The following is a 20808-nucleotide window of genomic DNA, read 5'->3' as shown; positions in this document are numbered from 1 at the left end:
TGGTGGTACATGGGATATGGTGGTACATGGGATGTGGTGGTACATGGGATGTGGTGGTACATGGGATGTGGTGGTACATGGGATGTTGTGGTACATGGGATATGGTGGTATATGAGATGTTGTGGTACATGGGATATGGTGGTATATAAGATGTAGTGGTACATGGGATATGGTGGTATATGAGGTGTTGTGGTACATGGGATGTGGTGGCACATGGGATATGGTGGTACATGGGATGTGGTGGTACATGGGATGTGGTGGTACATGGAATGTGGTGGGACATGGGATGTTGTGGTATGTGAGATGTGGTGGTACATGGGATAAGATGGTATATAAGATGTTGTGGTACATGGGATAAGATGGTATATGAGATGTAGTGGTACGTGGGATATGGTGGTACATGGGATGTGGTGGACATGAGATGTTGTGGTACATGGGATGTGGTGGTACATGGGATGTGGTGGTACATGGGATGTGGTGGACATGAGATGTTGTGGTACATGGGATGTGGTGGCACATGGGATATGGTGGTACATGGGATGTGGTGGTACATGGGATGTGGTGGTACATGGGATGTGGTGGTACATGGGATGTGGTGGTACATGGGATGTGGTGGTACATGGGATGTGGTGGTACATGGGATGTGGTGGTATATGAGATGTTGTGGTACATGGGATATGGTGGTACATGGGATGTGGTGGTACATGGGATGTGGTGGTACATGGGATGTGGTGGTACATGGGATATGGTGGTACATGGGATGTGGTGGTACATGGGATGTGGTGGTACATGGGATATGGTGGTACATGGGATATGGTGGTATATGAAATGCTGTGGTATGTGAGATGGAGTTCATGAGACATGATGGAATCCTGCCGTGGAGATGTGTAGACAGGCAGGCCCACAGGTCACTAATCGACGGGTCTAGCTTCATCAGCAACCTCAGGAGCCAGTGGGACACCCTGTGCAGACGACTCCTGAAGAAATGACACTAGAAGCTGAACTTTGGGCTACCCCACCACACACACAAGCACACGTGTGAACCTAAGCACACATACACACACAGAAAAAAATACTCAATATGGTTATATAGGCTTCCATTGCTTGCAATTTTTAAGAATTTTTTTTGTCTTTCTCTTCAAGTAGATAATAGATTTTGGTCTGTTTCAAGGGCACTGCCCTTTGCCCCCTTCCCATAGTGCCTAGTTTCCTTTTTCAGTTCTTTCAATGATTTTTTAACTTCCCTGGTGAAATTGTCAGTCCTAGGATTTGCATTATTTGATTCTTTTTCTTTTCCTTATCTCTCCTAACAAAACTGTTTTTTTTTCAGCTCTTATATCAATCTTTTGTAATAGATTTTTCCCATGCATCACTGTGATTTTAAAATCTTCATATTCTATTTCTACTGTCCAGGCCTGCAGGGGAACTGTTTGGCTTTTTCCCCTAGGGCTGTGGGTCACACTTTCCTTGTTGTTTCTACAAATGGTGTTTGTGTGTGTGTGTGTGTGTGTGTGTGTGTGTGTATGTTTTAATTTCATAATTCCATATTGTATGACAGAAGTATTAAGCTGCAGGGGACATGTGCTTTCCTGTGTTTGGGTTTGGCCTGAGCATAGAGTTAAATGACTGTCAAACCATGTCCCTCTGAGGGATGTTCAATGGGGTCGGCTTCTTTTTGCATCAACTAGTTCTCAATTGCAGGCCTCGCTTCCAGGTTTCTACGAAAAGCACAAGAAATTCAGTAGGTTTCTGTCACTTTCCTGGACTCGAATCGAAACCTTTGATCATCTAGAACTTTCAGCACCTGCTGAAATCTCTGTCCAACTCTTGCAGAGTTTCTGGCAAGTCACTGGGCTGCCTGTAGTCTCAGCAGGTGCTGTGCGTTGCGGAAGACAACCAACAATTTGAGGTCAGCTGTGCACTGGTTTGGGCAATCCCAGGCTGTCTCCTTTGGTGGTGGTGGTGGTGGGGACCTCGTCTTCTCAGACAGATCTGAACCCTCAGTCCAGCTATATCTCCCATTTTCCCGATTCTCTCTTTTATACAGTCATAGTCCATGTAATGGTGCCTTATTCAATCACATATAGCACAGCAACCCCATAAGATTAAGATGGAGCTGAAAAGTTCCTATTGCTCAGTGATACGGGGGACATTCTACCCTGATGATGTGACACACCATGCCTGTGTTTAATGAGGAGATGGTGTAGACGTACCCCCGGCACCGCTGGTTATGTGTGAGGAGAGCACATCCAATTATATGTCCTGTGCGTTTGGGAGGATGCACCATCCCGGCTTGTGTAAATACACCCTGTGACACAGAGGTCACAATGAAATTACTTAATGATGCATTGCTCTAAATTCACCCCCATCATTAAGCAGCACACAAATACATCATGAGATGCGGCAGGGGACGGGAGAGAGAGAGAGAGAGAGAGAGAGAGAGAGAGAGAGAGAGAAAGAGAGAGAGCTGCTAAAAGCGAATCTCGGTTTGCTCCCATATCTCAAGGATCGTGCTTCCTCCAGGCTCTGCCTATTTTCACTCATTCCCCTTGGTGGCTTCAAACAATTATTTTAATTCTGATTTTATAATTGCTTGCACTGTTTTACGGTCCCGGGTTCAGAGGTGTTGCTGGCAGATGGGACTTCTATAAAATCCACATTGCTTTTAGCAGAACTGAACTCTGAAACATTACAAAAAATAAAGCGAAACAAAACCAAACCATTTGCTCTCTCTTGGCAGGGCTCGGCGTCCCTGGAGGAGGTGCACAAGAAGTGTGGAGAAGAACGCAGACAGAATAAGAGATAACCGCTGGGCGCATACAATGTGAACAGCACGGTTGTTCTAGATGCTTGTTCCACACTCAGCAGATGACAGAGCTGGAGGACAGAGACGAGAAACAACAACAACAAAACACTTGCTCAACAGCCAGGGAATTGACCCGGCTGAACAAGTGCTTGCTATGCGATCCAACCTCAGATCCCCAGCACACATATGAAAAGCCAGATGATGTGGAATGGCTGTGACCCACCTGCTCAGCAAGCAAAGATAGGCAGAGCCTTGAAAACTCCTTGGTGAGGTTCAGTGAGAGACGGTTCCAAAAAGTAAAGTGGAGAGCAGCGGAGAAAGAAGCCATTGTCTACCTCTAGCCTCCACGTGCGTGCCTACACATTTGTATACACACATACACACGTAAACACAATACAATACAATACAATACAATACAATACAATACAATGCAATGCAATACAATAAATCCTTTTTAAAAGCAAGCAAGCATCCTGAAGAGGCAATGAAAGTAGGAAGTGATGCAATATGCTAAAATAGAAACAAAGAAAAGAAAACCGTACAGCTTCAGCAGTCAAATAAACTCAAGTCTAACGTTGATGAGGGACCGCTGTATGAAGTGGGGACACACTTTCCCTACTTCCCTGGTCTCCGCCCCTTTTGCTCCCTGAGCATAAGGAAGAAGTAGATATGACAGTCAGCATGTACAAAATTGGATGCATATGACAATAGCATGTGTGTGTTTTCTCGCATTTAGGGAAGTAATGGTAGAGATAATACATGTGGTCTGAGAGATTCATGGGCCAATAAATTAGGGCCAATAGAGGTAAGCTTTGATAGAATGTTACCTAGCATATTCAAAGGGCTCTCTCTCGTATACATATATGAAATCTCTCTCATGTATACACATATCTCCCTATGCTTGTATCACACATGAAATACTGTTTTCTGAAATGACCAAGTTAATAAATGTGTATATTCACATATATATTTTGTGGTGAGAACACTTAAAATCTACCCAATAATTTTCAATACCACATATATTGTGGTTGACTTCAGATGCTACTTTGTTCAATAGATTCCCTTGAACTTATTCTTCCCATCACTATGATATTTTATACACTTTCACCAACATGTGTCCAACCATCCCTCCCTGCTCCCAGTACATGCCATGTGACTACTTATAACTCTATGAAAGTCTACGTGTAAGTGAGGCCGCCTGGCATTTGTCTTCCCATGATTGGCTTATTTCACTTAATATAATGCATTCCAGCTTCATCCATGAAGTCATAGGTAATAAGGTCCCTTCTTTTTTTAAAAAAAAATGTGTAGTAGTCTATTGTGATTTGGGATTTTTCTTTATTCATTCATCAGGTTTATAGACATCTGTTATTATATCTTGACATGAACATTGGAGTGTAGATGTCTCTTTAATATACTGCTTCTATTTCCTTTGGTTCTATCTACAGAAGTGGGATTGATTGCTGGATCAAATGTGATACTGGAGACAGCGACGGCCCAGGTACCATTTATTGGGTTTATGGTCCCTGGAATATAGTGAGTGTTTTTAAATACTTCTTCCAATTAAAAAGAGTGGGAAAAGACATTTACCTAGGTAGCAAAATTCACGTATAGTGAATTAAAACTATCAAATGAAAAAAATAACCAATTTCAAATGAACAACTACATATTTGAATGAAAGAGCTAGGTTGGCCATGGAGACATTAATTTATCTGTGGAAGGGTGATTAAATGACCTGCCTCTAAAGGGCAAAACTAAAATCTGATTTCTTTTTGTAGGTCATTACATTGTTATGACCGGGGAGAACAACCCTGGCCAATGCCTTTGGACCTCGTTACATCTTCATTACTTTATGAACCTCCAGATCTACACACGCCCAACTTGAGCACTTTTCCAGCCATCAGCTCTGAAAAGGCCCATTTATGAGACATTTAGGGAATACGGAAAGTCGCCTGGAATCTTTTTTTTAATATTTATTTATTTACTTATTTATTATGTATACAACATTCTGTCTGTGTGTATGTCTGCAGGCCAGAAGAGGGCACCAGACCTCATTACAGACGGTTGTGAGCCACCATGATGTGGTTGCTGGGAATTGAACTCAGGACCTTTGGAAGAGCAGGCAATGCTTTTAACCACTGAGCCATCTCTCCAGCTCCTCGCCTGGAATCTTGAGTCTGATAGTTGTTAGAACATTGTTTCTCTTTGGCTCTTAGTATAATAATTAGACAGATTTGATGGACTATGTTTAATTATGAGCCTTGGTAGACTTCTGAGTAATTTTTGTTCTTTCTCCCTTTCCACAATTGACAGATTCTGCTAGTTTTGAATTATACTTTCTAATGATGGGAAGTCGGTCCAAGAAATTCTCGTGGCTCTTGAGGGAGAGAACTGAATCGAGGAAGGAAGGAGACCGGACATCCTAGCGTGTTCAGAAATCTCTAGAGCTTCCCCATGTGGATGGTTCAAAAGGCAGCTTCAAAGCGGACTGTGCTGGCACAGGCTCTGGTTCCAGATCCACTCATTGGAGCTGTTCCACACAAACTAGACAGAGGGGATCTGAAGCGTCAGGGGGCAGCGAGCACAATTCATTTGCAATGGCAATTAATTCTGTCTTGTCTCTGAAGTTCCAGTTGAAAATGTGCTTGTGATAACTCCTGTGCCTCTTAACCCAGCTTTCTCACTAAAGCCTCCCTCTTTATCATGCATGCGTTTGTGACAAAAAAAAAAAAAATGGGTTGTCATGGAAATGTTCGTGTCAAAATTGCAACTCGTAAGCAAGCCATTATTGAAGAGAGAGTAAACACCAAAAATGAGTCTTTGTTAAAGAGAAACTTCTTTATATATATTTAAAACATTGAAAGTATGAATGGTAGAGGGGCTTTACGTGGGAGCTGATTTTATACAATAGGCAGTCATGGGTAAGGTTCCACACAGATCTAATTTTGAGAAATCAAATCATTTAAAAGAAACAAGGGACTTATAACTGTGTAGGGATTCTGCTTCCGGTGAATTAAGCATTTATTAAGGCTCTACTATTTTATATGAAGAATTAATATTTTCATGGCTTGATTTTCCAAAAAAAATGGGCATATGGATATCATTGAACATGAGTTTTCAAATGACTTTTAGTTGTCATTCAGATCTGAAATGAATGGAACCAGATCTGAGTACCACTGAGTGGTAGCCATGTATGCTTCCAGAAACACAATTCCCATTTAGTTCTTGCTGACGGGCATGCAAGTCAATAAGCTGACAAAGCTTGCCAACCAAGAAGATGAGGAAAGAAAGGGAGGTGTTTGTTTTTAATTTATGAAACATATGCTCGCAAAAACCTGAGAGACTTACATAACAAATATTTGGCTTAAGAAAGAAAATTAAAAACACAACTGAAACTCCTGAGACTTCCCAGAGCTCCTTTTCTCTTTTTCATCCAAGAGATGACCACAGCTGGAATTCACTGCCAACCGTTAACTTGTTCTTAAAAACTTAGTATTTATGTATTATGATTCCATAACTACTATATCGTTATCCTTGCCTTTAAATGTTGTACGGCCTATAGATACGTCACGACACTTCAACCTACTTTTTGGATGACTGTAAGTTGATACTTATCTCATAATTCAGTAAGAATTGTATCACATTCTGTTACTTGGGCATTTATAATGTCAGCATCACGCTCTTGGGTATGTGCCCCAAATGCAATGAACCACACAACGGCACTCAGCATCCAATGGACGGCAGGTAGACAAGTTAGACATCAGCTCCTTGGAGGAATAAGCCAGGCAGGGGAACACTTGTCTTCTATTACGTATACCTTAGCTGCAGGCTGCAGCTTCCCTTCCCAAGCCTTCCCTCCCCTGGTTTTTAATTCTTTCTCTCCCCCGCCCCCCACCTTGCTTCCTGCTGTCTCTGTTCTAATTAAAGCAAGTGGAGAACATCAGAGGCGTGTGCTGGCAAGTGTTTACGGATACTATAGACGGAGTTTAAGAGAGAAAAGCAGTTGCAAAAATTGTAATTTGGTCTTGGAAAAAAAACTTGCAAGACATTTAGGGAAATAAACACATTGTTCATCCTTGCAGATTTTGACTTTTGTTTGTTTGTGCTTCAGCCTCCTTCACGCTCCCTCAATGCACAGCACAGACTGCTCCTGCTTTAACTACGGAATATCACTCTCATATGAGAAGATAAGGGAATTTCTAGAATAACCGCTTAGAAATTGTGACTGCAGGATCTGGCACATTGTAGACAGTGTTTTTCTTCGGCAAAACAACAACCATAATAATATAATAATATAAATAATAGCATCTGTAAATGCCAGAAAGGGAAGGAAGGGGCAGCTTTTCAAATGCCCTGAGATGCTCCATTAGCTGCAATGGTTGGAAGGGACCTGTCTTCCTCTTAGGAAGTCAGCATACAGGCATAGATAATATTCTCTCTGTGCACGGTGGTCATGGTTTTTGTGAAGACAGAGGGATATAATTCATGTGCAGTAACGGCTAACACGGCATGGCAATGATCCAGAAAGGCGACAGTGGTGCTGATATTAGTGATGGTGGTCTTAGTGACATCTTGGACTCCCTCTTTCTTACAGCTCCATGTGTCGCCTTGCCTGGCTCACAATCATTTCTCCATGTAACCATTCACTCAGTATATATTATAGGCCTCTATGGAGCACCAGACATTGTTCTATGGTTCCTTAAAAAGTGTATGAAATTAGCTGGGCAGTGGTGGGGCACGCCTTTAATCCCAGCACTCAGGAGGCAGAGGCAGGTGGATCCCTGTGAGTTTGAACTACAGAACTAGTTCCAGGACAGCTAAGGCTGTTACACAGAGAAACCCTGTCTCAAAAAATTGAAAAACAAAGTCTATAAAATTATATTCATTAATATTTATAAGAAAATTAAGTATCCAACCAGTAAAATTTTAATAGTGAAGGATGAAAAACGACCATATTGCATTTTGGGAAATTAACAAGAGGTCGAAGTGGATGGCCCTCGCCATGTTGTCATGTGTGATGTGTCAAATGTATAGCTAATATGTTGGCCTTTCTTGGCCATTGGATGCCAACCTTTATGTAACATTAAACTTCCAGTATTAAGAAGTGCAAACCTGTTCTCTAACACAGCAGAGACATTTATAAATCCCCATCCTCCTCCAAAGGACCTAGAACAGCCTTCACCATCGGAACGGCTTTTCTGCTTGAGCCAGACTTCATGTAGGAGTGCAGTTATCAGGTAGAGCCTTTCCCCCAAGCTCACTGGTCTTTGTTCCTTTCATTGTGGCATGGTTTCCTGTTGGCCTTCATGTCTGTCATGGAATTTTCTATTAGATGTTATATGTGTATCTTTCTTGGCCACCAATTTGTCAGTCACTCGGCTCTCTGTTTTTTCTCTCCCCTGTATTCTGGTTGGGAGCTTGTCTCTCCTCTCCTGATCCACCCCTAACAGTCTTCTCTCCTTTACTGACTGACCCTCTGGTCTTCAGACTAGTCTATTTTAGAGGGAACACCCTTTTTTCACCCAAACTTCACACACTCCAGATACGTAGTAGTCAGGTTCTTCACCAATACACCATAGGCACCCTCAACCCTCTGTTCTTTTCCAGTGTTCCTACTGCTGGCAAAACTATAGTAAAGTTTCAAATGCCCAATTTTTATTTTTAACGTCCTCAGTAAAAGCTTCATTCCCGTCATATAATGTCATAGGCCAGTTTGGGTTCAGTGGTCCCCAAACATTGGAACCTTGGGTATGTGTACAATTTAAAACTTGAGTACAAACATAAAATTGCATGTTTATTTTGCTTCTTTATTTTCATGAGTATCTGTTCATGTGACAGAGCGTGAAAAGGGTTAGTGTACGGACAGCATAGTTAGATGTTAGATGGACGGTACAAATGTCTGGTGCTCTTCTGGTTTACAGGCAAATGACAGGCCCCAGTCATCCATTTCATCAGGCCTGAGCTGAGCACCTAAGCTGCTTCGCTTACTTTAATACACAACCACAGCATCATGAGACAGACACAAATACTCTCATCCTACAGATGGAGATGCAAGAGCTTAAGAGCTGAAACTAAGCCCTTAAAGGTACTAAGCAGGCATGTGGCAAGGTTGCTACCCAGACATAGGTCCGCAGAATCCCAAAGCTGGTACAATGAAGTTCCATGCTGAGATGCCCCTCAGAAGCATATACCATGCAAGGTCAACCATTTCTTCCCAGGCCAAATCAAGAAACTTCTTGAGTTCAACATAACAGAAAATATTGGTATTTATGAGATTAAAAACTTGAGAAATTTTGTTCCAACTGGATCATCAGTAACAACTAAAACCCCCCTTAGAGTCACCCTGTAAAGGATGCTCAGGGAATAATGGATATCATCCAGTTGAAAAGGCTGCCTACTGACACAATACAACCACTGGCAAGATCGAAAAGTCTCTCGAGACTGAATATAGCAGGCAGCGAGATGTCGAAGGGGACCTGAGGAAAAAGCACAGAAGTGCACGTGAGATGCATTGTTTCAAACTGCCAACTGAAGCAAACTTCACAACAGTGTTCTATAAAAGGCGGTAAGCATCACGTTTATGATAAAGCTGGAAGCTTCAGCTCTCCACATGGATGACATGTCACGAATGCCATTTTATATTCTACTGACATCTGTAGATCCACTCATAAAAATCACCCATTTCTAAAAACAAGGGCTATTTGCGTTGATATCATTCTTGCACGGGACTTTTGGACCATTCTTCGTAAGGATTGAGAGGCCCATTGAGAAAACCTCACACTCTCCTTGTGAGCCTATGTCCTGCCACGGGCGCCAGGAAGTGTGTAGACACCGGGTTTGAGATCACTCTGTCTTAAAGAGGCTTCAAGTTTCTATGGCCAAGAGCTAAAAGAGTCACCCTAAGCAGACTAAAGCTTCTGTGATCACAGCACTGATTACAAGAGAAAGAACAAAAATGGTTTCTAGGAGATGAATGTATCCTGGAACCCACTGCACACTGGTCTATATTAATATTTGGGGTAGTGAATGAAATATAAACACCATGAAAAATGGCCACAGTGAATTCAATGTTGAGGGTTTGAAACCTGGTAAGACATTAGAGGACAAGTTTTACTAATTTATTGATGATTTATTAAATGAATCATTCATCCATTTATTCCCAAGAAAGCATGATGGCTGGGGCCTCATGAATTAGGCTGGGCTGCCTGTCAGCGAGCCCAGGCAACTACCTGTCTCTGCCTCCCTGGTTCTAGGTTTACAGGTCTGTGCCACTGTGCCCAGCATTTCCACACATGGGTCCTGGGAATTGAAGTTCGATCCTTACACTTGCCTTTCCTGACTAAGATATCTATCCCCAGTCCTCAGGCCCAATTTAATAATCTTTACAGATGACTTTCAAAGTAGACAATAAAGAAATAGTAATTAGCATTAAAGTATTTCTACCATCTTTTGTAGTATCTCTCCTTTACTATTTATTATTTATATATAATAAATGCAAACGTATCTATATTTATATAAATAGAAATACCAACATATCGACTCCTTTCCAGGTTAACTATAGAACCAGTTATTTAAAAAGTTATGAAGTGCCATGTTAGTTTACTTAACATTGCAGTTACCTTAGTGACATGATGTCTGCCAAATACAGATACTGTATTTTGACTCCCATCCCTTTTCACTGAAAACTCCAAGAACAAGGGGCCATGTGTCAAAGGATGAGGTATGATTGGTGAGTTTATTTATGGAGGCCACAGGTAACACCTTCATGTCACAAGGATAGAATAAGAGCGGCTGTCACCCCAGAGTCATTGTTCCTCCTCCGTCCTCAAGAGAAACTAATGTCTCTGGAATGACAGGTCCCTCTCTGGTGTGCACTCCCACCTTCTAGACACCAGAGGAAGTCTAAGCCTTTTGGTACACAGTCAGGTTCAGCCTCAAATTCTGTTTCTTGGTAGCATGCTAAAACATATTGTTCTGTCTTTCCCTGCTACTAAAAAAAACTGTTAAGGTAAACTTCCGACTGAGCTATTAACATGCAAAGTATATACAGTGTGTGAGTGTGTGTGTGCGTGTGCACGCATGCATGGATATATGGATGCAATTGCCAAGATTAACAAATAGACATACACATAAGACAAGTGTGGTGACACACACCTACAATCCCTCAAGTAGGCAAGTGAAAGTAGGAGAATCAATAGTTCAAGGTCAAGTTGAAGAAGTTCAGGGCTACGTAGTGATGTTAAGGCCAGCCTGTGTTACAAGATACCAAGTCTCATATGCATGAGTGCACACGCATATGTATCATTTATGTATTATTTAAATATAATATATATGCATATATCATGTATCTAGTTATGTTTATATAAATTACACATACCAATGACAGTGAGTTTGCTAGGCCATTGGATATGCATGTATTTTACTATTAGCGCTTCAAACAAAGTGCTTTTGAATTTTTACTTTCCACAAGCCACATACGAGCTTTTCAGCTACTCCATATATTCACATATTTTGAAAATTCCTTTTGAGATTTCAGTCATCCTTGCAATTTTCAAAATAGCTGCGATTTCTCCCAATCTGATTTTTAAGCAACTACTCTAACATCTTCCTGTGCTCTTGGGCACAGTGTCAATCACTTTCTCCTTGACTCCCTCAGGTCCAATGTCAGTCACCTTTCCTTTGATTCTAAATGTTCAACAATGAAGGGAGCCATGTGGGAAAAATTCCCCTCATCAGTTTGGCCTGCTTCATCTGGTACCGTAATTTCGAGTTAAGTTTAGGGATACGGCTGATGGAATGGCTTCCTTTCAAAAAACCTTAAAATACAGCACAAGATCTGCAGGGAAAAGAATTTTAATAGTCTTAACGTAAGAAAAGAAATTCACATCTCACATGGACGTTTCTCTACCACGCTTCCTTCCTGTTAATGCATCACCTCTCTTTGAAGTTATCGACTGACTGGAATTTTTTTCTACGCTGGGGGAAACATGCATCTTAGAAGATAGCTATGATACTAGCTAACTTAAGAGTCAATACTGTGACTGACAGAAGAGGCATCCAATGGAAGTTCGGGATGAGAAATAACTGGATACGTTTGGTTTTCCTGTTCTTAATTTAACTTCGTCCTCATGCCAGCAACAAGGGTACCATTCCTCCCATCCTGACAGAGACGGTACACCGGTCTTCATAGTAGACAGGGTCTTTGTACAATCTCCCTCATCCACAGGAAATCCCGCCCCTTTCTGAGAATGAAATTATCTTTTTACCACTCTAATTTTTGTGTTAATCAAACTTTAAACACGACAGAGAAGTATTTTTAATATAATAGGGGATCAAAACCGTCATACTGACGAGATGTAGAAATCTTTTAATATTAAATTTTAATGAAATGATGTTATTGCAAGAGGAATTTTAGAAAGAACAAGAAAACTGGATATTAAATGCCATGGTGTGGGGAAAACACGTGCAGGGAGCTGACTCAAACTACGCTTTGTCCAAGAACAGAAGGGCAGATTCTTCTTCGGCCGTCTCCACCACCAGCACTGTGCCACACCTTCAGCTCAAGGGCAGCTTATGGAACGGACCCCCCATAGAACTCTGCCTGAGGTCTCTTCAGGTGGAAGCGTGAGGCGGAATGAAGATGGAACCTTTAGAGAGGGCATAGACCCTCCCATGCTTTCTCTGAGACCCTGTCCTGTGTGTACATCTCTCTATCGCTGTTGCTGGGTCACCGTGTCCTTTGTAACATACTAATAAGCATACAAAGGATACTTACATGAGTGTTTTTGTTTTGTTTTATTTATTATTGAGGCTGGAAGCAACTTGTAAGTCTGTAGCTGGCTTGAAAGAAATACGAATGGGGTGGACACTCCATCTGCAGCTGGCAGAGGGGCAGGCAGCCTTATGGGATGGGGCCTTTAGCTTGTTGATTCCCTACCATCCCTGGGTTAAGGTAACTGGTAGGTACTCAGTTGGTGTTGGAAAGTTATAGAGTCATTTGGTGTTGGGGGAAAAATGTACGATAATCTTCGTACTTGGGTCAACTCAGATAGATAAGTGATTCTGGGTCATAGTGGATTTCATTAAACTCTGATTCAAAAACCAAAACCATCCAGGTCTAGGAAGGTGTGCATCCAAACAGACTAGGCTCCCAAAAAGCCAGTACGTGCAGTAGGGAAAGCGAGGGGGAGGGAGAGGGAAGGGAGTAGGAGGGAAATGGGAGGATGGGAGGAGGTGGAAATTTTAAATAAATAAATAATAAATTAATTAATTAACTAAGAAAATCTGGCTAGAAATAAACCAAGCTAAGGTTGGGAAGAAAAAAAGAAAAAACAAAACAAAAACAAAAAATTCAAATAACAGTCAAACGTGCAAAGTAAGACTGTGGGGGGGGGGTGTTTGTTTGCTTGCTTGCTTGTTTGTTTTTATCAACTTGATTGTTTTTATCAATTTGACACAAGTTACAATTATTTGGGAAGAGGTCATTTCAATTGAGGGATTGCTCAATCAGATTCCCCTTAAGCAAGCCTATGGGGGATGCACTGAGATAAGATTGTTGTGGGAAGGCCCAGCTCACTGTGGGTTGTGTAAAAAAGCAACCTGAGGAAGCCCTAAGGAGCAAGCCAGAAAGCAGCATTCCTCTGCGGTCTCTGTTTCAGTTCCTGTTTCTAGGTTCCTGCCTTGGGTTCCTGAAGGGACTTCCCTCAGTAACAGATAAAATAAGCCCTTTACTCTCCCAGCATGCTTTGTTCATGGTGTTTATCACAGCAGCAGAATAAATAAAAACTAGAATATCAGTGACTAAGTATCTTTGTGTGTTGCAACCCTTTCTCAACATGGAACCCATTCTGCATACCCCTGCCCTTTAACCCACTCTGGACTCAGACAAGAAAGTCTAGTTGATGTAAAGTCAGAGAACTGACAGCATCTTCTAATTACAAGTACATGCTTTAAAAAGTTTTCTCTTTTGTTTAGTATGTGCGTGTGTGTTTGTGTTCACACACAAGGACCCATGTGCATGTGTAAACAACACAGCATACATATGGAGATAAGGGGACCTTGTGAATTCCTGGGACTGAACACAGGTCATCAGACTGGCATGACAAGGGCTCTCATCCACCACCCATTTCTCTTTATAGAGAATGGTTTAACGAAACAATCCTTCAAAAACCAAAGGAGACCCTGAAGGAAGCAGTGAAAATTGAGGCTGTATTTCCCAAGGCTTGTTCTGACTGCTCAAGACTCCCGAGATCTAGAAAAAAGAATCTTTGAAGTTGCTTTCTTTTGTAAAAATGATATGCTTTTCAACATATAAAAAAATTATAGAAGGTCCCAAATAGAGAAAAATCTCCTTTCAAATATCAAAAGCTCTAAGTACAACAGGAAGCATGAGTTAAACAACCAACAATCTATCAGGACACTACAAAGGACACACAGGGCACACAGAACAGCACATAGGACATATAGGACCACACACAGGACACACAACACACAAGGCAAATAGGACAGTACACAGGACATATAGGACAGTACACATGAACACACACAGGACAGTACACAGGACACACAGACAGCACACAAGACATCATACAGGAGCACACACAGAACAGTACACAGGAACACATGCTACATTGGATCTAAGTTCAAGAGCAGTGGCAATATGGCAAAATGCATGCAGGCAAGCAACCCATATACGCTGATGGGGGATTTAAATAACTTTAATACTTATGCTAAATTTCCAGATGCTTCTCTTTGGGGTCATGACAGAAACAAGTCTAATGCATTGCTTTTATTAATCATTCTATTAGATTACCTTAGAACATCCCCCCCCTCTAGAGTATTAGGAGAATTAACAATTAAAGAGTAGGAGGAAGATTTAGAACTAATATCTCCCCTTAAGTAATATCTTCCTGAAGGCTTAAGTAGGGAAAAAATGCAATTTCACTTGATACCTAAATCTGCCAGCTCTTCCTGGGGAGACATGAACAAATTTGAACATGAACATCCTCTCATCAGAGAGAGGGCACCAAAGATAGACCCAGCTACAATTGGGTGGACCTGTGAGGAATCCACCTGATGTATTTATAGAAACACGGATGAGGGGTTACGTAGAGGAGTGGGGGTAACCCTCAGACACCTGCACCATTACAAAGTTTCACCATATGAGGGAGCATAATGTCCTGTTAACCTTCCTCTTCCTACACGCCCCTGAATCGCCCAAGCTCCTTTTCAGCTAGGAGTGGGGTGGGACAGAGGGAATATAGATTGGCTGGATTTCCAGGTGATGGTCTGGTGACCTCCAACCCTCTTTGTGCTAGGTAGGGTCAGCAGCTCCATCACCTTTAGTATGAGCTCACCTATCACCATATTGTTTATGTTCACTTGATTGACTACTGGGCCAAGGTTATCAGTGCTCCAAGATGGTAGTGAGGTGGGCGATCACGCTATTCTCAGATGGAAAAAACCTGCCACTGCAATCTAACTTGAAGATTCCCGTAGAATCTTCCACACATTTCTGAGTCCCGGGGTGGAGCTGAAGTATGGAATTGGGTGGGGATGGGTGATGCTGTGCAGGCCAGGGGCAGGTCATAGACACAGCAGAAGGTGCTCTCAGGAGAGAAAGGGTGCTAGCGGAAAACCTGTTTTGAGCACAGTGTTAAGGAACATACTCTGAGCAGCCGTCAGCCCGGACATTGAGTCTGACTCAGACACCTCTAGCTGAGGGACCCTGGGCAAGCCACTTAATGTCTTTGCTCCTCAACTTCTCTCCTAGAAATAGCAACCATAATAACACCTACACTGAGCACAAACAAAATCTGAAGTCCCATGCTTAGCTTAGAACATGTCTGTGTATCTGTTCCCTGTCACTGAAGCCACACACTCATGTGAACTTAGTGGTTCTTGGCAAATTTATTGAATTCCTGGGGAGTCAGAAGCCTGAAACCAGCTGAACTGTATCAAGTCATGATGTCATCTGGATTGGTTTCTCCTGGAGGTGCTAAGGGGAGAAGTCATTCATCTGCCTGGCCTGTGCTTTCTTTCTCCAGCCTAAGGTCAGCCTCACTGCTTTTCCCGCTGATCCTGTTGTCGCTCTGATCTGCGTCTCCTGTCATCGCTCTGCCTCCCTGTCTCCTCTGTTGTCAGATCCCTCCAGAGCAAGCGCCCTCTCACTAGGGCACCAATGACAGCCTTGTGGGAGTCACCTGTATAATCTCCTCCTCATATGACCCTAAATTCAATCATCTTCACAACATTTCTTGGCCATGCGAGGCCACAAGTTCTGGGGATTCCTCTGGAAAATCGTTGTGTAACCTGTCACACGTGTGGTCCACTGAGATGATTTGGATACCGTATTTACCACAGCTGCTGTGTGGAGACTGGTACTACCTTATTGTATTATTTCTACTTAAAATTTCATGCTATTTCTACAACAGCCTACTGGGACAAAAGTTATTAGTGTCCCCTAAAATACAAGGGTGCATCTTTACGATTCTCCCTGGCACACCCTTACAAACTGGGGTGAGACATTATGATATGAGCAGGAATTATGACAGGCACCCAGGAGGGCTTTTGGAATTTATCACCTAGGCTGCAATATATTTCAGAGGAAAAGAAGGGTCTAGGGTCATCACTTTAAATGAGTCTATACTGTCTGTGATTGCCAGGACGTGTGGATATGCGGTCAACCTTTAAAAAAAAAAAGATCTTGGGAAATACTGAATGCATCCTGAATGCATCTCTTCTCCTGCAAAGCTGTCCTTGAGGGACATGGCAGACACCTTAGACACTAAGCCATGTACCCAGTCTTCACCAGATGTGAGGCCAATATATCTTTTTTGGAGACGGTTAATGTAGAATACTTGCCCTACAACTGTGAGGACCAGAGTTCAAACCCCCAGAGCCTGTGGAAAGCTAGATACAGTAGCACAAACCTGTGGTCCTGGTGCTCCTCCTGTGGCAAGATGGGAGGCAGAGACAGGAAAATTCCTGAAAGCTCACAGAGCAGCTAGCTGGCATGCTTAGACTAACAAGGTAGAGGGTGGTGAGTCATGCCACAAGTGCACCTGCACACATGCACACACACACATGTATGCACACACTTGCACACACACACACGGACACACATGCACACACACATACACACATGCACACACACACCTGCATGCACACACCTGCACACATGAACACACATGCACACACACATACACACATGCACACACACACCTGCATGCACACACCTGCACACACATGCACACATGAACACACATGCACACACATGCACACACATACACACATGCACACACACATACACACATACACACATGCACACACACACCTGCATGCACACACCTGCACACATGAACACACATGCACACATGCATACACACACATGCACACACACATGGACACACATGCACACACACATACACACATGCACACACACACATACACACTTTGCCACCACTGAGCACTGAGACTTATTTGTTAGCACAGCACAGTCTGCCCGAACCTGATTGAAATGTCTGCTCAGGCAAGCTTGCCTTCTCTCACTACATTTCCATCATCACCGTGAGAGTTTAACATCACTTAAAGGTCAGAGCTTTGACTCTCTCAGCAGTCAAGTTAGCTGCTAGGTACCACGTAGCTGGAGACCCTCCTGAGAGCACAGGGGTCTGCCTGTGTGCTTTTGACCGGAAACACAGAAATAAAATCTCCACACTTATAACAATACTCGATGCTGCTTTTTTCTCAGCCCAAGTTCCCTGAGCTTAACTTCTGGCAACTAGAAACTAGAGACTCTTTTTTTTTTTTTTTTTAAAGCAAAGCCTTTGTAAAGAACCAAAGTTCATACTTTACGCTAGGAACCAAGTCAAAGCCTGCTGGGTTTGGTTACTCAGCAGCTCCCGGTGTGGTGACAAACAGAAGAGCAGACCTTCTGAGCACAGTGTGGAAGGCAAGTGGCTCACACTGTCTCTGTTCTCATGGGTGCTCACTGGGACCAGTGGCACACCCTTCTTAGACACCAGCAATGACAGGTGCTTTCCAGCCAAAGGGCCGAGAGCCTGCAGCTCACAAAGACGCTTTCCAGCATTGTTTGTGTAGTGCTTTGAATCCCAGCAATGAAGCTTTGTGGATGACCAAGGGAACTTGGATGGAGAAGGAGGGGGAGAGGACGGAGAGCAGGAAGGAGAGAAGAGGCAGAGAGGAGGGTAGAGCCGGTGGTACAGGAAGACCTTTCAGCATTAGCAATCCGCATCCATCCTGCATCAGACATGGAGGGCAAACAAGAATTTGGTAGCCAGACATTGAATGTGTCAATTCTCAGAAAATTTTGTCGAACCAAAGAATAGATTTATGGCTATCTATGGAATTATGGCCAACAGAAAGGAGGCCAGTCCCAAGTGGTGACAGTATGTCCCCTTTACAGAATGTCCTCGAAAGGAAAACATTATAGAAACGTAAGGAGACCAGTGGCTGCCAGCGGTTGGGGGACACAGACTAGAGGGGAAGTGGGGCTCCGTGGGGTGACAGTGTCAGTGATGGCAGAAGAGCTTTGTGTTTTGAGTGAGCCAGTGTCCCCACGTTGGTTATGACGTTGGACTTTCACTGTACAACGTTTCATGGCTGGGGAAAGCATACAAAGGTTGTATTGAAATTCTCTGTGTTCTCATCCGTCCCACCCCTCTCTTTCTCTTGGTTTTGGGAATCTCACACCTGCTTTGCAGGTGCTCTCCCAGGGAGCTACAGGTTGGCCTACTTAGCTCAGGCTAGCCTCAAACTCACTGAGCAACACAGACTAGCTTTAAACTCAGCAATCCTCCTGTCCCTCTCAAATGTAAGGGTTCTAGTGATACACCACTGCATCTAGCTCAAGCTTTAAAAATTGCTTTTGTTAAAATTGTGTGTGTGTGTGTGTGTGTGTGTGTGTGTATACCATGCCATTCACAGGGATCTGCAGAGGCCAGAAGAGGGTGTCAGATGCCCTGGAGCTGAAGTTCAAGGGAGCTATAAGAAGACTGATATGGGTCCTAGGAACCGAACTCTGGTCCTCTGAAGGAGCAAGCAGTGTGCTCCCAACTCCTGAGCCATCTCCCCAGTTCTGAGGTCCAGGCGGACTCATTTACCAAACCGAAAAAAAGGGAATGAAACTCATAATTTCACCCGGTGTTTTCCAGAATAGAGAGAAATGAGATTGGCTAATGACTCCCCTGTCTCTAACGTCCCTTGATGTTGTACAAAGTGACTTAACTTCCCCCTTGAGACTGGCCTGCAGCTTCAGTAATGAAGCCAGGCTTGATTTCTGGAGAAATGCACACACTTCTGTTACTTTGAGAGTAAACACATACCATCCCATTCCTAATGGTACCAAGGTTCAGCCCACACCCAAATCTCATCACACCCTCCAACTGCATGCTCACAAAGAGGTCTGGGACCCCGAGCACAGGAAACACAAAGGCTCTCAGTCCCTCCATGAAAAAAAGTGCATTTCACCTTGACACTATTGCTGGCAAATCTTAGAGAGATGAGCATTTTTGAAATGCTATAAACAGAGTAGCCTTTTCTTAGCATTTGAAGAGCACGTTAATAGCCTGGCCTTTTTTTTTTTTTCTTAAAGGGCTTTCTTTTTCCTTTACCCAAATTTGACAGTCAGACGTGAATGGTGAGATGATGGAATCAAAGTCAGCGTGGTGTTTTTTAAAGCAGTGTGGAACTCATGTCATCTGGCATTGTCTTCCAAAGAATATACGAATATTAAGTGGATGCTTCATGATCTTACACACAAAGGGTACTCTCCACTTGAGGACAGAATGATAAGTTCTCAGGGAAGGAAGATGTAATTCTTGCTGCCCATAAAACCTACTCAGACAGCTCGTGGCTGTGCCAACAGAAACTAAGAGGAAGGCAAAGAAAAGAGAGCTAGAAGGAAAATCTGCAATTGTCAGTCTCCCCGATTGTGTTAATAGAATTAATTGATAATGCTCTGTAATTACCTGCTATGGACAGTTAGAGCTTTGTGCTAGCAGCGGTGTGCAGTTTCTAGTGTGATTGTTACACTTCTGAGGTTTTGTGAAAGAGCCATGGGCCGGCAGCAAGGAGCAGCCTCTACAATAGAGGATGATGAAGTCCAGAAACCGGGCGCAGTGTTAGCTACAGATCGCAGCCCACGTGCGCTTCTGACAAATGGATGGTCTTGCAACCAAGGGGTGAGGACTGTGCCAAACTAGAATGTGGGTGCACTGGGGTGCGGGGAGTCCCTAGAGAGGAGTTGTAGACTGAACAAACTCAAGCTTAAGCAACAGTAGAGGTTTTTATTGGCCTCTGAAGATGCTGACATGCTTGTAGCAATCATTTCAGTTGACATGTGAAGGCTCAGAAGAGGCTGTGAACGAAGATAAGGTTCCCATCATTTCATGATGGAATAGATGTATTAGAAAAAAAAGAGCAAACAACTAGATAAACTGAAGACTCTAGCAGAGTGGAATGTAACCATTAATCCTCAGCACGTGGTTGATGCCAATATTCTATCAGAAATGTATCATAAACTAATTTTTGGTTGTACTGTGGATTGAATCTGGGACCTCAGCCATGCTAGGCAAGCTTTCTGCCACTGAGCCCCTAAACAATTATTTTTAACAATAAGAAACAATTGGCTCTATGCAGAGGGAATTCAGCCATGTAAAAAATATGCATCCATCAAGCACACAGTCATACTGGCTAAGTCGGTAGGATTTTACTGTCATTAAGGATGTACAGGTCAGATAGAGAATATTTTTAGAAAACAAGTTTGGGTTTTGTTTTGTTTTGATTTGATTTAAGAGTTTAAGAAATAGATATGTCCAACAGTAACTGTGCTTTCTTAGGGGACAGGAGAGGCACTTTTCTTGGCCATGGGATGGTATCAGAGCTGCTGTCTCTATCCCACTGCTTTCCCCCATCGGGGACCAGCTCCCCTCTCACATTTACCCAATAAAAACACACTTCTAGTAGTGTCATTTCTTACA

At 42.9% G+C, this 20808-nt stretch overlaps 1 protein-coding gene across 1 annotated transcript in view; it reads right to left on the bottom strand.

Moving 5' to 3' along the window:
• Positions 1-8612: 8612 nt before the first annotated feature.
• The window catches only part of Cfap54 (cilia and flagella associated protein 54), a 249963-nt gene continuing 237767 nt past the window's right edge, over positions 8613-20808 (bottom strand). The window contains exon 68 of the mRNA XM_041669797.1: positions 8613-9282. Coding sequence (XP_041525731.1) covers positions 9163-9282 — 120 coding nt within the window. The 3' untranslated portion in view covers positions 8613-9162. The remainder of the gene's footprint in view (positions 9283-20808) is intronic.

The sequence above is a fragment of the Microtus oregoni genome, unplaced genomic scaffold (genome assembly GCF_018167655.1).
Source record: "Microtus oregoni isolate MIOR12 unplaced genomic scaffold, Mior012 000001F_ref0000356, whole genome shotgun sequence".
Classification (NCBI taxonomy): Eukaryota; Metazoa; Chordata; class Mammalia; order Rodentia; family Cricetidae; genus Microtus; species Microtus oregoni.
The sequence above is the reverse complement of the archived record's forward strand: the minus strand, read 5'-3'. Positions and strand labels throughout refer to the sequence as shown.